Source organism: Pogona vitticeps, chromosome 5 (genome assembly GCF_051106095.1).
Source record: "Pogona vitticeps strain Pit_001003342236 chromosome 5, PviZW2.1, whole genome shotgun sequence".
In the NCBI taxonomy this organism is placed as follows: Eukaryota; Metazoa; Chordata; class Lepidosauria; order Squamata; family Agamidae; genus Pogona; species Pogona vitticeps.
Genome location: NC_135787.1, coordinates 170,574,991 through 170,592,296, shown reverse-complemented (window position 1 = coordinate 170,592,296; position 17,306 = coordinate 170,574,991). Strand labels below are relative to the sequence as shown.

General features: G+C 38.8%; 1 protein-coding gene across 1 annotated transcript in view; it reads right to left on the bottom strand.

Annotated features, from left to right (window-relative positions):
• Nucleotides 1–337: 337 nt before the first annotated feature.
• Nucleotides 338–17,306, bottom strand: part of NUAK1 (NUAK family kinase 1) — a 62,301-nt gene continuing 45,332 nt past the window's right edge. Inside the window, exons 5-7 of the mRNA XM_020803644.3 lie at nucleotides 8,121–8,240; nucleotides 7,718–7,850; nucleotides 338–5,532 (exon numbers count right to left, since the gene is read on the bottom strand). Coding sequence (XP_020659303.2) covers nucleotides 4,388–5,532; nucleotides 7,718–7,850; nucleotides 8,121–8,240 — 1,398 coding nt within the window. The 3' untranslated portion in view covers nucleotides 338–4,387. The remainder of the gene's footprint in view (nucleotides 5,533–7,717; nucleotides 7,851–8,120; nucleotides 8,241–17,306) is intronic.

Sequence of the window (17,306 nt, the reverse complement as noted above, 5' to 3'; positions counted from 1 at the left end):
TTCAGGCCAACCTGGAGCTGATGTAATGGTTTTCCCTCCTCCAGAATTAAGATAGGAGGAAAGGAAACGTGAATCCTGTTCTCCCTCCCTTTCCCTTCCCTTTCTAGCGACTAGAAATGTCAGAGCATTCTAACATCCTGGTTGTCAGCAGGCTGAGTTTTTCACAACATTCAATTTCAGCAACCACCCACATAAGTGCCAATACATTCAAGTAAAAGCTTTGACTAAATTTTGTCATATATTTTCTGAGAGTATGCTGCGATCCTCCCTCAAAGGACTATTACAGCTTTCCAAAGCTAATGTTGTTTAAAATGGGATGGTGTTGGTATCAATACCATTCACATTTTTATTAATTTTTTATTTCATAAAAAAGACAGTATCAGATTAAAAATACAAACACTTTAGGTGATTATCCAGCTTTTCCCCCTGCCTCATAGAGATCAAACTAACCAATGAGCAAGACAAAAAGAACAACATTTTTAAAAGGAAACATTTTGGCCATAGCTGTAAAATAATGCTGCACCAATTAAATTACACCAAAATATATTATTATACCTTTGAAATGGCTTTCAGACCAATAAATTAAAAAAAATGACAAATTCAAATTAAAAAGTCAACTTTGAAATATAAAAAAGGAACTTCCCAAATTAAATAAGGAAAAAAATACACAACACTAATAATAACAATGTGCAGTCATGTGTTCTGCTTCTTCTAGGAATGATAATATGTCAGTAAGTCCTTACAGAACATTTTTCCAGTTTGGCAGAAATCAATCAATCATTCACATTTGTACATAAAATGGCAGGCCTGGGCATCATCTACTTAGGTAGAGCTCACTTTGGAAGTGATTGTTAGTTCCTCCCAACAGGAGACGAGAGTTCCCTTTCCCTCCCTGCGTACATCAATTAAACGTTTAATTGTGTCAGACAAGCAGAGTAAGTCAGCACTATTTCATAGAAACCCACTTCCAACACAACTTGAGATTGGTCCTATAACAGCAAGCAATGTTTGTACAAAGCTGAATCGAAGCATGGCCTTTATGTTGATAAATATTTTAACCAAATTGCTGGGGGGGGAAGGCTTTAAATTTATATACCCCTCTCTAAGGCTGCAATCAATCCTATGCTCACTTATTTGGGAGTAAATTCCTGTGAACTCATTAGGATTGACTTCTAAGTAAACATGCTTTAGGGATAGGCTGTCCACATAGTACACAGTATGCGAGGTAAGAGAAGGTAAGTTACTTATACTGTGTTAGGTATTCAACAGTATACAAAGAAGAAAATGTTCTCAGCACAGGACAGAAGAATTCTGTCCTCATTTGCGCAAGTATGGCTATATAGATTTTGCAGGGATTCAGTGGCATTTGCTGAAGATCGAATAATTAATTGGTTCCAAAACTTTTTCCTAGATATAGCAGTCCTCAAGAACTGGAAGAGTTCCTCTGGAAAAATAAAACCAACAAATTCACTTGTCATTCTGAAATGAAAGTATTCTAATTAAAAAAATTAGTCTGTTCAGACATAATTATGAGAAATGTAAAATAATACTTTCTTATAACTCACATATCATTCATTGTGTAATCTCTTGAGTTTGGCACTAGTTTCCTGCAACATTTGGAGGTGCATGTTAAAATGGGCCAAATTCTTTACTCAGGTAACTCATGAGGTTGGAAGTGTTAAATGCAGGAACAGAATCCTGGCCAATTTTTTCTCATTAGATGTGAGGACTAAGACTTTATTTTAAAGCTGCAAGATTTTCACACTGTAAGCTAATTTTATGATGAAACTCAGTTGGAACTGCTTGTAGGGATAATTGTGAACCAAAGTGGGCCCCATGATTCTGAATTGCCCAGGCCTGTTAAATACATAGTGCGTATTTAAAGAAAGGCTTACATTCACATAATTCTAGTAGACCCAACTGGTACCTTTATGGGAGCTAAAGCCTTCAACTGCAATTTTAAATTTATGTCCATGAGACATGTTTTATCTTCTTCAATTTGACCCCACTGGCCATACAACAACATCCGTAATACATACACATTCTTAAACTGTATTTCTCATTAAGTCTCCTATCTGATTCCCGTATTCCTGCTCAAAAGTCACATTTCTTCTATTTTCATAATGCATCACTTATTGACACAGTCTCTGGAGTTCTGTGCTATGCTTTTGAAATATGTAACTATGAATTCAAATTCTTTGACAAAACCTAAATTCTGCCATTCATCAAACTAAAAATCTATTACATTAGTTTGCACAATTAGATATATGGTATACATTTTCATAATTTTTGTGACTCACACAATTTGCACAGCGGAACAAGTTCTTCCTCCCTTCCCCATCAGAATTTCTTTAATCTTAGGAAATGCTTGTTTGATCTCAATGTTTTGTTTTTGATCTCCTGTGTGTTGATTTCTTGTTTTAAACTTATCTTAGATTATCAGTTGTTCTTCCTAGTAAGAGATTTGTATTGGTTTGTTCTGCTACATACTTGTGCCCTAGACCCTTTCCTTAAATTCATGTGTAGCTTGATTCTATAGAAACCAGATTCTGTTGATTCCTTAAAAAGTTCAGAGGAGGATGATCAAGATAGTAAATTATTTGGAAACCACAACCTATCAGAACAGTTAAAGGAGCTGGTTATGTTTAGCCTGGGGAAGAGAAGACAGTGAGCCATCTTCAAATATTTGAAGGGCTGTGATATAGAAAGTGAAGGTTGTTTTCTGTGAGTGCATAGAGTAGTACCCAAGTTAAAGGATTCAAAGCAGGTTTTGACTAAATGTTAGGAAGAACTTCCTATTAGTGATGTCAACTGTCATTGTTATTGTCAATTGACAGTGGAATGGACTATTTTGGAAGATGATAAGACTTTCCTTCACTTTAGATTTTTAAACAGAGGTTGAATGGGCTGTTTTCTGTCATGGGCATTTTAGCTGTAAGTCTCCTATATCAGGACTAGAATGAAGTTGATAATCCTTTGAGGTTCTTGCCAGCTATACAATTCTTAAATACTGTTGAGTTTTTCCACTTTCTTAATGCAACTGGAGCAAATCTCATTGGTGAACTGTTGCAAGTTTAAAAGTTAGTGAGGCATTTGCTGTTGTGTGCGTAGTTACACAACTTGAACACAACAACAAATGCTGATCTAATTCCTTCACTTATAGCAATTTGCCAGTGAAGTTAACACCAATTCTATTATGCCAGCAGACACAAATAATAGGATTTTGGACTATGACTCTAATAGTTATTCTTTGAACTGGAGTTTTCTTACCAAATCTGTTAAGCAAAAACTGGGGAAAAAGAAGAAATTTAATGGAAGGAAGAGATGGAAGACAGTGATTCCATGAAATGAAGGCATGCTTGAATCTAATTGAAGGAATTAAAATTCAATTGTGTAACACCACAATAGCATTCCACTAACTTTATGGGAAATCAATAACTGTTTCTTTGGATTGTGCCTACCAATGGGAGCTACAGATAATGTGGAATAGCAGATGCACTGAAGCTTGAATAAAAACTGTCAAGACATTTTAGAGTTTTCCTCTGCAACCAATACTATCAGGATTCTCCACCACTTCTGCCCAATTTGAAGCCATATTCTAATACATCAGTATGGCTATGCAGATTTTCAGAGACCTTGGTTGCTTCTTTTATTTCGGGAAAAACATATCTCCTTCCATACTTTCACTATCTTGTCAACATTTCACTATCTCACTATCTCTTTCTAGCCTAAACTCTACACAAAACACTTCCCAACGCAATTATAAAATGTCTTCTCACAGGGTAGCATGACCAGCAGATAACTGGCAGTGCCGATCACTGGCTGAACAAGTAGGCATTGATCTGTGTGTGCAGCAGACAACCCACTGCTGCACATGTGTTTCTCTGGATCAGGGTTTTGTTTGGCTTGGAATCAGAAAATATCATTCCCTTGAACATGTGGGCATTATCAAATCCACCTGCAAATAACTTTACTGTTGACTTTTTCTTTTTAAAAATGTTTTTCTTTTCTTTTAGCATTATAGCTTTTCCAGTGGTAAGTTACCTTCTCTAATATAAATACATGTACCCTTTTTCCAGTTTACATTTTGTCTAGCTTCAGCTTATAGCCACTGGAACATGATCTTTTTCTGTCTGCCAGATTCATGAGGTTTCACTTTATACATTATTGTAACTTCTTTTGACATTAGGTAGTATTTTGACTATATAAGCTGTAAGGTTGCATAATGAGTATGAGATGAATTTTTCCTCAACAGACCTCAACAGACACTATGACTGTTCAATATCTCTTCCATTACACTACCATGGCCAGCAAATTAAAAATTGGGCCAACTCCATCATAAAGGTACCCAAGACCCTTTTCTTCCAGCCCTGCTATCTCCCACCTGCTAGTTTAGTTTGTTACAGATCTCCAGAGCTTTCTTGTAGACCTGAGTGACATCATCCATGTCTGTAAGGAGGGAAAAACTGCTGTCGCCTGTCCGATTCCGATAGCGTTTCAGGTACTGTGGTCGAGAGCGGTTTTGAAGTCCCTGGAAATCTTGCATCTGAAGAACATTTTCAGCTGACACGCAGCTCCTGATTCTGAGCCTATTCTCTTGCAAGTCCACCAAGTCAAATGAGTCACTTGATAGGATGCTGTCATCACTGATTACACTAGAAGGGCGGCTGTAACTTCGAGATAATCCATCTCCGGGCAGAATTGCTTCCTCCATAGCTTCCAGTGTTGGTGCATCTGGGCTGATTAAAGCTGAATCCGTGCTACTGGGGGAATATTTGCTGCTGTGTTTTAAAATACCCTTCCGTCTGTAAGAATGGCTATGAGGCTCTATTCTTAATGTTTCAGTTACACCTGGGGATGTGTCACTGTTTCCCACATCCTCATTATGGTCCAAGAGTTCTGAAGATTCACTCCGTTCTGGAGAGGAGTAGTATCCTGATTCTCTTTGCTGAGTCTTCTTGAGGATTCCTTTTTTTGGCATTAAGGAAGACTGCTTAGTGCTATATTTACCCGTTACTTCCCCTTCCACAACACACTTAATGGACATGCCTGTCCTATATAACTCCTGCTCTGTTTTAAAAGTGGAAGGCAATACTGGATTGACTACTCCTTCAATAAATCCTGCACTATGAGATCGATGTTCACTATTGCTCCTTTTCTTCAGGATGCCTTTTGGCCTTTTGGAGTTTAATTTACATGCATTTTCGACACCTCCTTCCTGAATAGACTGTACTATGTCATTTTCCTTCTTTGATTTTTTCAGAGACCTCTGTCTCTCTAGCATGACTTCGGATCCTTTGGGTTTCGAAAGGCACTTAATTTTGGTATCAGACTCTGGCTGGAGGCCATTAGAACGATGATGCCAGTCTATGAACCTAGACAGCAGAGGGGACTCAGAGTCTTGCAATGCATCACAGTCGCAAACACTGCTTTTATAGCCCCAGTTAACCCACCAATGATTGGCTATGTCTTCAATAGTTGCTCGGCGTTCTGGATTCACCATCAACATCCATCTGATCAAGCCACGAGCATCTACAAAGAATACCAATTAATAATTTCTTTTTAAGCATTTTTCAGTTTAATTCAAAAACAGCCATGTGACGTATTAACAGGCATTCTAAAATGCTAAAAGGGGTTAGAGCTATAGCTCTTTGGAAATGCATACGAAGATATAGGAGTATTTAGTCCCTACCTCCACAGATACACTCACTATGTTGAAATGAGTGCCCCTCCCCTTTCTTGCCACCTTCTAGATGTGGAAAGTGATATGTCTGCAGAGCACCTGTTCCTGTTCACATGTAGGCTCTACATGCAAGTATCCCCATTTCTTCAGTTTTGTTAGACGTAGAGCCTAAGGGCAAGCAGAAATGTTTCTATCGTACATATATAACTTTCCATGTGAACTAATAAATTATGGAGGGGTGGAGGGAATAAGGCATTCCCTTATATGTTTGCAAATACATCTATGGAAGTAGCAACTGAATATTTCTATGGTGTTCCCTACCTGAAAATTCATAATACTTAATTATTAAGTTTAGACACTTAATACAAGTAGATTTCTATATCAGTTTTCATCTCATGGTGTGCCCATGTCACTGAATCACTACAGTTTATTTCTCTTTACCACAGTAAACGTGGTTTGGACTGTACCACTTCACACAGTACCTGAGTGCTTACATGACCAATTATACTTCATATAATAAATAACTTTATTTATTATATATCTGTTCATACTAAATTCATAGTATGAATAAGACTGATAGATAAATCCTGCTCTCTGATACCCAGTTTTTAATGTTTGCTGTTATGTGTCATCAAGTCAGAACCAACTGACAGTGATCTTGATAGGGCTTTCAGGCTAAATGAGATATTTATGGAGTGGTTGTGCCAGTTCCACACTCCCCATGGGTGAGTAGGGATTTGAATACAGGCCTTCTGACTGTCACTCTACCAACCATGCCACATTTTTTATAGGTAAGACCATTTCATCATGTAAATCCCTATCTACATGAAGAAGCATAACCACAAACTGAGATTCTTTCAAGATTTTGTTACATCTGCATTCTTAAGTGGAACAACCTGACTTGTACTTTCCAGAAGTCATTTATGGAGCAGACTACAGTCCTTTGGTTTTCTAATTTCTCTGAATACTGCAATTCTTGGCTCAATAAACCTATTAAAGTTTTGGAGTATTAAAATACATTTAAACATGAATATAAAATGCATATTTTAGAAATAAATGTACAGTACTCTAATCATTTTAGGTGAAATGCATATAACAATATGTATTTTGGGGGAAAACATAAAATGTGGATTTATATATGTTTTTGTGTGTGTGTGTGTGTGTGTGTGTGTGTGTGTGTGTGTGTGTGTGTGTGTGTGTGATGCTCTTTTATACTATTTGTCCACAGTTTACACTTTTTAAAGTGTACGCTTTTAAATGTGTAAGCATTACAAACAGAGGAATGTCCCCAAAATATATTTTTGAGAATGTTAATATCCACACCATAATTATTCTTAGACCTTAAAAATTTAGGAAACCATAAAAACAGCAATCATCAGATATATTAGCTTGCCTGTTTTCTCAGTTCCATCACACATACAAAATAAAAGGTAGAGGAGGTGAGGGGACATGGAAAATTCATAGTATCAGAGAAGATAGCATCAGTCAATATGTTAAAAATTATGAACATTCAGTGAAATGGATTATAAATTATATAACCAAAAGGAGCCATTGTGAACAATCTGTCAGAATAAACTTCTTAATTTCTGTTGTGGTATTATCAGCCCTTTTCTGTGTCATAAGATACACAAATATTATTACTCATGTTAGACATTGGACAAAATTGTTCAGCTGAAATTTGCTCCCCTGGGTTTATTCATTATTTTCTTGAGACTGGGTAAATATAAAGACTAAGGCAGAGCACTACTGTGAATCATTTACTGCTTGTCTGAGCAATTACATTTTCAAAGGTTAAGAGACTTTCCATTGACAAAGTCTTAGCAAAAAAGAGTTTGATGATGTTTCTTGAATCCAGTAAAATCATGTTACCCTAAGAAGTTCTTGGTTAGGCCACTACCCAGATAAGAACTGAGGACAGACTATGTTTTGATGACTGAAAAAGAAGAAAGTGGGTGCAATTTGTGAAGTTCCATGTGAGCTGCAACAGATTGGGGGATTTACAGTCTTTCTAATCATTAGGCTTCAGATTTATACCTGAAGGCTGTGTTGGCTCACGGTATTCTCCACTGCTGATTTGTCTGATTAGATTTTTGTGATCAAAGCCATCAAATGGCATTGTTCCATAAACCAGAGTGTAAAGTAACACACCAAGGGCCCAGCTGTCAACCTAAAGCAGAGAAACAAACAAACAAAAAAATAAGGATTAGGGATTGAACTATAATAGGAACAGAACATCCACTTATGCTTAATAATGAGCATATGGATATCCTGTGGAAAAACTGGTAATCTGTATGCAAAGCAACTGCAAGCATCATTTGATGGGATTTCCATATAAGAAATAAGTAATTTGAATTATTAAGACAAGCCAGTTAATCAAATTCTAAAGATTCACACACACCAAACATATAACTATTTTCATCCCAAATCTTCTGCTTACTTCTGGGCCTCGATAAGGTCTTCCATTGACAATCTCAGGAGATGCATATAATGGACTTCCACAGAAGGTTTGGAGAAATTTGTCTTTCTGATAAAGATTTGAAAGCCCAAAATCTGCAATCTGTAAAGAAAAATGAGTGGCTGTAAAGAGAGATTTTGACCAGGGAACCGTGACAGTTTCATGGATTTGCTCTCTTCAATATTAAACTAGGAAGATTTATAAAATTAATTCCAATGTGGTAATATGTTTGCCTCAACATTCAGTTCCTTCAATTCAGTTGCCCATCTCCCCCACAATATTGCCAATGGGCTTCTGCAATCTAAAATAGTTACCTCAACATTTCTAACTCAGCAATTCACTGATATACGCCTGCACATTGGTAAAACACCACATGAAAACAATTTTGATACAAATGTAGGTTCAATCATGTTGAGACAGCTTTTCTGGGCTATTTGATGAATGACTCAAATGCAACATGAATTGGGTTAATTCAGAAATTTTAATGGAATCACACATACTATCAAGGGAGAGGCAGGAAGCAAAATATATAGCTGCAACAACCTATACCTGTGCAGTATAGTGTGCAGAATCTGGAAACGAAAACCCAGAATAGTTAGAGATAGCTATGATTCATCATTGTGAAGGGTCGTGTGGTTGGGCTTCCCTTGTTTTCAATAAAACACCATCAGATGGTTTATCAAATAACTTGTTGTTTATTACTTCACCCAATGGGGTTTTAACCATAACATGTTTGTTTAACTGAGTCTCTTGTTCAAGCAACGGCTCTTGCAAGGGCAACCAAAGGCTTTCATCCATAACGTTTCTCAAACTCTGGCCCCGTGGACCGGCACAAACTTGTCCCTGACCCTCAGTTCCAAAACCTGGTCAGTAGGACTTAGAAGCGGGAGGGTCTCTTCATCTCCCATCCATCCCCAGGACGGGTCTCTCTCTCTTGGCGATTCACCCCAAGGTCCAGGAAGCATCCCATCTTCCTCAGTTCTTCTAAATGCCATGCCCAGTGAGCCTCTCTTTCCCTTGAGATGGCTTCCTTCTCCTCCCTAATTTTTCTTCTCCATTCACGGGTCTCGGACTCACCCCAATACGATGGCTTTTGGGGTAATCCTTTCTTCCTCCGATTCTCCGCTTCAGCTTTAGGCACCCGGACTTGTTCCCATTTTCCCATCCGCGGGTCCTGCAGCCATATTCATTCCCAACCTCCAGGAATGTTGTCTTGTTCTGCCTTGATTTCTCCCAGCCCCCTTCCTCCACCACCTCATGAACCTCCTTCCTTCCTGCCAATTCTTCCTTAAAAGGATTAGTTATTTTTAACCCTTTCCATCTCTCTTTCAGCACTCGGGTGTCCACTGCTTTTGACACCCCTTTCCCCCATGTATTTGCCTCTTCTAAATCCTGAGTATCTGAGCCTTGATCCCTTTTACGACTTAGGGTAGTCGGTGGAGACAGCTCCACCAGAAAGACCCGGTACTTCTGGTCTTTCCCTTCACAATCATCTTTCTTAGTAAGAAGTTCTTATTTGAAAATAAGACGATAGTACTTAAACCCCAAAATATAAACAGAAATGTTTGCAAAAGCAACATTTCAGAAGCCACTGTGAACCAAAAAGAGCTCAAACCTTAGGTTGCAAGGTTCTGAGCCTTGGGATGTTAGAATATTTCTCCCCAAAGTGATTTAGTCTTTATCCTTCTGTTCCCAACTACTAGAAATTGTTCCAACTTGGGTGTGGATTTAAATAGCATGAATCACAATTTTTTAATCTTGGAAAAGATTAGAGCACGATCCTTACTTAACTCTTAGGCTGTAAGTGACTTTTGTTGAACCAGCGAGTAATTCTTCACCAAGTTAAATTAGCTTCAATGAATCCTGCCTTCTTCCAAAGCATGTGGATTGACAGACTCATTTGCCTGTTTGTACTAACCCTGAATTAATGAGACATCTGGGTATGGGATTTTCTTAAATCACTATTTGTTTCTGGCATGTTAATATTCAGATAATGGAACCTAATCTGGAGAGACACATCTGTATCATAGATGTGAACAAATGGGAGAAAAGTCTGACTTTAAGAAAGAAGCCTGCATTAGGTAGTTTGCGGGACCCTTTTTTGTTCTGTGATTTCTGACTCTTCAGTGTCAAAACTTCCACTATAGGCAAAACAGCAACCAAATTTGTGTATACTGCTATCATTTTCACTTGTGTTGCACGTAGATACTATTCAGTGTACACTATCTAGCCATTCATCTCTGCTATTTTTACTAATGTTTATTATTTCTTTTACTATAGAAACTTACTATATTAGAATTATGAATTTCAAATTCATCTGAATTATGATTTTAAAACAAAGTCTGCATTTCAACACATGTCCCAGCAATTTGCTGAGGGAAAATGCAAGTGAGAAACTCTGGGGAAATGGTATACTGTAAAATCTGCAAGGCATGGCTGGAATCTAGTTGGAAGCAGCTGGTATATACTATAACTGCAAATTGCAAATGTACTCTCAATGCTCAGGCTGTAGTTAATTGCTTAAAATAAATGTTAGGCTATCAATCACCCTGAATGGTTTGGAAGAAGTCAGTCTTAAGATAAACAGCAGTACCCTGTCAATCCAAATTTAATTTTTTTTTCAGTATTTAAGTCTGCAACCTAGTCTATGGAATCAACTTCAAGGCACAACACTTATGCACCAAGATGGTTGAGACTAGCTGAGCTGCCACTAAACCAACTGAGGCTCTGCTGAATCCAACCTTCTTCTATTCTTACTTAAACCTACCTTGTCCCTGGCCTAATCCTGCGTTCTTTGATCTCATACCCTTGCCTGAGAGGAGTTTGAACCAGAAGTCAGCTCCTCTCCTAATCAAAAATTTTTGAGGGTTGGAACTCTTCTATGAGCTAGTTTCAGCCGGCATACCAATATTGTTGACAGATCCAGATTAGAGATCAGCCAGCACAAGAGGCTTCTGCCCATTCCAAACCTGTATTATTCTACCTATCTTCTTTTCCTGCTCCATTTTCATTTTTATCTTTTTGACAGTTGAAGACCCACTTCTTCAAGCACGCTTTTAATAATCCATGACTGAGACCTTAGATGCTGTTTTTTTTAAAGTTTGGTTTTAATTTTTTTAATGTTTTCAATTACTTAATGTATTTGTAACTATTATTATGCAGTTTAGTTCCTTTTTAATCTGCAATTTATTATGTTTTTACTATCACTAGTTTTGACATTGTGAGCCACTCGGGTCCACTCACAGGGAGAAATGTGGCCTACAATATATACCCATCCTACAGTATGTACAATCCTTTGAAAATTATTGGATGAAATATATAAGTTAAGACTTCTTAATGTGAGTAGCTATCTTAAAAACAGAGAAATAATTACATTAACTCACAAAACAACACATCAATAATTTACATTCCCAGATGTGTTTCCTTGCGGACAAATATTGTTTACTGAAACACTGGGGATGGAGAAGTCCCTCTGATTAAAACAAAATCACCTTTTAAAAAATTCTAAATCTATAGTATCAAGGCTGATAGCAGGATTTTGTTCTACATGAAATACTATAGATTTGCCTCCGCAATGTGGCAAGTAAGATACTGGGGGGGAGGGGGAGGAAGAAGTTTCATTTGAAAAAAATCCAAGTTCTGGCTCTGTTGACTATGATAAGAAAAAGACTGACCATCTGGAGAATAAAACTGAAACATTCTTCAATATCCAGTTTTAGCTTCTCAAAATGTTCACTGATACAAGTATTTGTACATATGCATATGTGATATAGATGTGACAAGCGCTTGTAAAATTTCTGAGTTTCACTGATTGCCTGAGTTTTACCATGCCAAGATTCCCCACTGAGACTTTCTCCTGCATCAGTCAGATTTCCCAGCTTCCCATAAAAATTAGATTCTGATCTCTTTTTCTCTTTTACTTTCCTTTATATTTCACTTTTGTTCTGCAAAGTGAACTAGCAAACTTGCACAGGTCAGTGCCTCTGAGAGCATTCTGAACCAGAAAGGAAAGAAGTCTGATATTCTGCACATGAATTTTATCAATTCCTTGGTGTTCCTTCCACTCTTTCCAGGTGAACAGTGCACAGGAAAGATGTCATTCTGAACTGTAATAATCTTGCACTACTGCCATTGTTCTATTAAAAAGTGACTACAGTGGGGTCTTGACTTAAGAACGGCTTGAGTTAAGAACATTTTGACTTAAGAACCGCTCTCATAGGAAAATATTGACTTGACTTACATAGATTTGAGTTAAGAACTGAAAACAACCACGTGGGAGGCAGGGAAAGTGCAAAATTTGAACTTTCAGTTAACTGTTGGCCAGTGAAAAGCGTGCCTGTCTGCTTCCTCACTCCTCCCAGCGTTTAGAGAGTGGATTGCGAGACAGTCGTCAGACTGCCTGGACTGTATTTTCCCTGCCTTCCCTGAACCTTTCTTGACCTAAGAAAAAAAGAAACAAAATATCCCCCTCTAGTGGTCAAAGGCGGAATAGCAGCTTCCCATTAGTTTCTATGGACGGAAAAGAGCAGATACGGATCAAATGGTTTTCAATGCATTCCTATGGGAAATGCAGATTTGACCTGAGAACTTTTTGACTTGAGAACCGCCTTCCAATACGGATTAAGTTCTCAAGTCAAGACCCCACTGTACAAAACATCCCAGAAATTTTGTAAGATTTTCTTGCAGGATTACTTTGTGAAAAAATCTCATGCAGAGAAATCTCACAACTAAAAGGGTGAAGGTTTTTCCTCCCTCATTTTCTGTATGAGATCAAAAGCCTACAAAATTCATATACCTTAGACTGTGTTCCAAACACCACTTTTTTCATTTCATTTCCTTTTCCCCTTAGATAAGGAGTGGGTGATCTGTGTGGGGTCAAAGCCAAACTTGTATGTTGGGCAGCAGCTCAAGGGCTGCTCCCCCTAGAAAACATGAGCAAACTGGCTAATTAGTGTTTTTTTTAAAAAAAAAATTATATTTCTTTTTTAAAAATTATTGGTTTTAATGACTTTAACATAATTTAATAAAAAAAACTGGTAGGCAATGAATTACTAAATAAATGAAAATAAGATCTACTAATTGGTAGATAGTTGACATAAAGCAAGAAAGGAGTCTGGGAAGCAGCCCAAGCAGCAACCGCTTCTAATTAGGCACTGTTTACCACATTTCTTATGTTATGGCTTTATGTTTAAAATTGCAGTTCTGTAAGTTGTCTTAATTGTGTAGGAAGTTCTTTGCGGGTGCAATCTCTTCCTGATTTTCTTCCATTTTCATTGGAGGCTGTTTGTTATCTCCTATTATATTTCTTGATGATTAAGGATTCTTAGGCATCACAGAATCACAACTCTTTTGGCCTCTGATACCTACTGTAACAGCCCTTAACCACTGAGACCTGTAATAGGAAATAGCGAAGAGTCTACGGTGAACATGGAAGGAAGCTATATTCCAGGAAGTAAATAATACAATTGAAGACTTGATTGTACAATTAAGAAAACTAAAGCATAGAACTGCAATTTTGCACAAAGGAAAAGCAGTTTACAATGTTTAAACTAAGTTAAAATAAGATAAACTACACAGTAAATTGCCAGTACGAAATGGGGAAAGCAACTAAACAACTATTCTGCTGTTTTGCAATGGAAGATCATACTGCTGATTCCTCGCTGCTTTAAAAGAAATACAATTTTTTTAAAAAAAACAAACTTCAGTTTATGAATGTGGGATATTGTGTTTTTGTATCCATAATTCAAAATGCCCGGAAAAGGTCCAATATTGATGCAAAATATCAAGTCTGATTGCCAGCAGGAAAAAGGATGTCAAACGTTACATAGCAAAGAGCAGCCTGAATGATGACAACACCCACATCTGGAGTCAAGATGGTCTACAGAATACCATCCTATACCCTCAAGTTGTATACAAAAGGACCCCTGTATCTGCAGGGGAGGAATTCCAAGCCCCTCCCAATGGATGCTGAAAAATGCGGATTACAGCAAGCACCCTAGTCAACTACAGTGGTGCCTCAAATTACGACCATAATCCATTCCAGAAGATGGACGTAACTCGCAATGGTCATTAGTCGAAGCACCGTTTCCCATAATGCAATTAATCTGTTCCGAACTAAGAAAAAAATCACACACACACCAAAAAAAAAAAAAATAATGGCAAGACTCATTGGAAATGTGATTAATCCCTCAAGGCTGAAGGGGGAAAAAGAAAATAAAAGCAATCAACCGTGCAAGACCCATTGGAAATGCACAGAAAACAAACAGAGCAGATCAGAAATACACAGAGAACAAAGGGGGCAGGTCAGAAATGCAAAGAAAACAAAGAAAAAAGCAAGGGAAGCATGCAGGACCCATCAGAAATGGAGAAAACCCTCAAAAAGCAACAAAACCCCCCAAGGCCCATCGGAAATGGGGAAAAACACTCCAAAAAGCAACAAAAAACCCAAGACTCATCAGAAATGGGGGGGAACCAAAAAACAAACAAACCCCCCAAGACCCATCACAGCACAGAAATATAACCATCCCAGCTCAAAACTATGCTGCAAAAACATCCAGAACAGTTTATAAAAAGCAGAAAACAGCACCTTACCTTACCAGGCAGCCCAAAGCCTCTCTGCAAACACACACACACACACACACACACACACTCAGAAGCAGAATGAGGCAGTCCCAAGCCTCTTCCAACGCACACTCTCTAACTGCTAGGGCGAAAGAGCTACAAAGCAGCAGGCTCTTCACCACACACACAGTTAGAAATTTGAATTTCCCACCTTTTTCCCTGCCTTTTTCTGTTTGTAAGTGGAAGCTCCAGTCGCAAGTAGAAGCAAAAGTTTGCGGCCAGAGCTGGTCGTAACTTGAAATGGTTGTAAGTAGGGACATTCGTATGTCAAGGCACCACTGTATCTGAAAGGTGAAGATAAGTTCTTGGGACAACAGAGCACACAGGATCCATGCAAACCCAATTGTTACCCAAAGGGAGGGCTAAGCACGGAGGCTATCATTGCTGTCTTGAGAGGCAAGCATGCTGAGCTGCTTGTCAAGGTTAGCTAGCCCTAAGCATGCCCCATTTTGTTTAGATTGCCCAGCCAGCGATGCTGGCCCCATATTATATGTTTGTTTTACTGCCAGGTAAACCTGCAGGCAGGAGGTGCTGTCACCACTGCCTCCCGAAGCAAGAGGAGAGGCCTTCAGCAGCCAGAGACCATGCTATGCATTTTTCATAGTGTGTTCTCTGACTCCCTCTATGTCCAGTTCTGGTAATGCATGTGAACATTATTTTTTTCATGAATTGTATATTTTAACTTTTTAATATTTTCAGATCAGTGGATACTGATCCCATGGATAAGAGGGTCCTGTTGTATGCTTATGTTGGAGATGGCAGCAGCAACAGAATTGAACTCATGCTGCCAGATCAACACCTCTCTCATAGAAGAACAATTGACAAGTCTCTACGAAGGCATGCTTTGCCTTCTGAGCACACTTTTATATGGGGAGGAGGCCCAGACCAACTTCCTGGATTGGACTAGAAAAATCATTCCTGAGGAGGTCCTGGACATGTCTAAATCTTCGGAGGGAAAGCTGGCATATAAAGACAACACTCAATTTAAACCAGAGGGACTAAATACAGTGGTGCCTCACTAGACAATAATCCATTCCACTGAAATTGCTGTTTAGCGAAATCATTGTCTAGTGAAAAGCATTTCCCTATTGGAATGCATTGAAACCTGTTTAATGCATTCCAATGGGGAAGAATCATTGTCTAGCGAAGATTGGCCATAGGAAAGCTGTTTTGCGAACCACCAATCAGCTGTTTAAATAGCTGTCTTGCGAAGCTTAGGTCCCGAAAACACCCATTTTGTGAGCAAGGAGGGAACTGTCAAAATTGTTGTCTAGCGAAAATTGGTTTGCGAAGCAGGGACCAAACACTGTCCAGCGAAATTCCCCCATAGGAATCACTGTTTTGTGAATCGCTATAGCAACTGCAAAAAGTCAATGTCTAGGGAAAAAACTGTCATGTGGGGTAACTGTCTAGCGAGGCACTGCTGTATCAGAAAGAACGAAAAGCACATATCAGAGCCATAGAAGAAGTAGACACAAGTCAAACAAATGGAGCTCAACACTGCCCAAGATGGTCCTTCCTGGAACATTCACAGGACAGCTTAACATTATAGCTGTATTGCAGTAATACCATCATGACTTCACACAATGATAAAAGAACATACATTTATAATTGGGTTGTTAACACTCCAGATTATTAAAAAATAAACACAGAAAATGTCAGTAACAAAAAAGAATACACCAAGTATTTCTTAAACATGAGGTCCATATGTTGTGTATGACATGTATAGCATCCAAGGTTCCCTCTAAGCTTGGAACATGTGCATGCGCGCACACTTCTCCCTCCTTCCATGCAGCTGTCTTCTCCCTCCGCACAGCGATCATGTTAGGTTTCAGTTGCGACAGAAACCTGCACACAGGTAGGGGTGGAGTCATGTGTGCAGGTACAAAGACACACAAGAGAGAGGCGGCTCCCTGCCCAGCCTCTTAAAGTTAGAGGATATGTAGACTGCAACATAATTTGAAATTTTATTACAATTATACCTTCGTATCAGCAAAGTGTGGCGCTGCGGGCTAAACCGCAAAAGCGTGTGCTGCAGGGTCAGAAGACCAAGCAGTCGTAAGGTCGAATCCATGCGACAGAGTGAGCGCCCGTTGCTCTGTCCCAGCTCCCGCCAACCTAGCGGTTCGAAAGCATCCAAATGCAAGTAGATCAATAGGGACCACCTCGGTGGGAAGGTAACAGCGTTCTGTGTCTAAGTCGCACTGGCCATGTGACCACGGAAGATTGTCTTCGGACAAAACGCTGGCTCTATGGCTTGGAAACGGAGATGAGCACCGCTCCCTAGAGTCTAACACGACTGGACAAAACAAATTGTCAAGGGAAACCTTTACCTTTACCTATCAGCAAAGTTACAGTAAGGCTGCCTTCAGACCATACCCTACGAAATAGGGAAAGCCTCTGTCAGATAATTAATCACTGTTTTAGTTTTAAACAACTGAAGGTAAAACCTGGGAAATTAGTGCTTTTCCCAGAACTGCATCACATCTCTTGTACTGTAGCCATCCTCCTCCTCTAAGAAAAATGAAAAGGTCATTCCCATGCTTT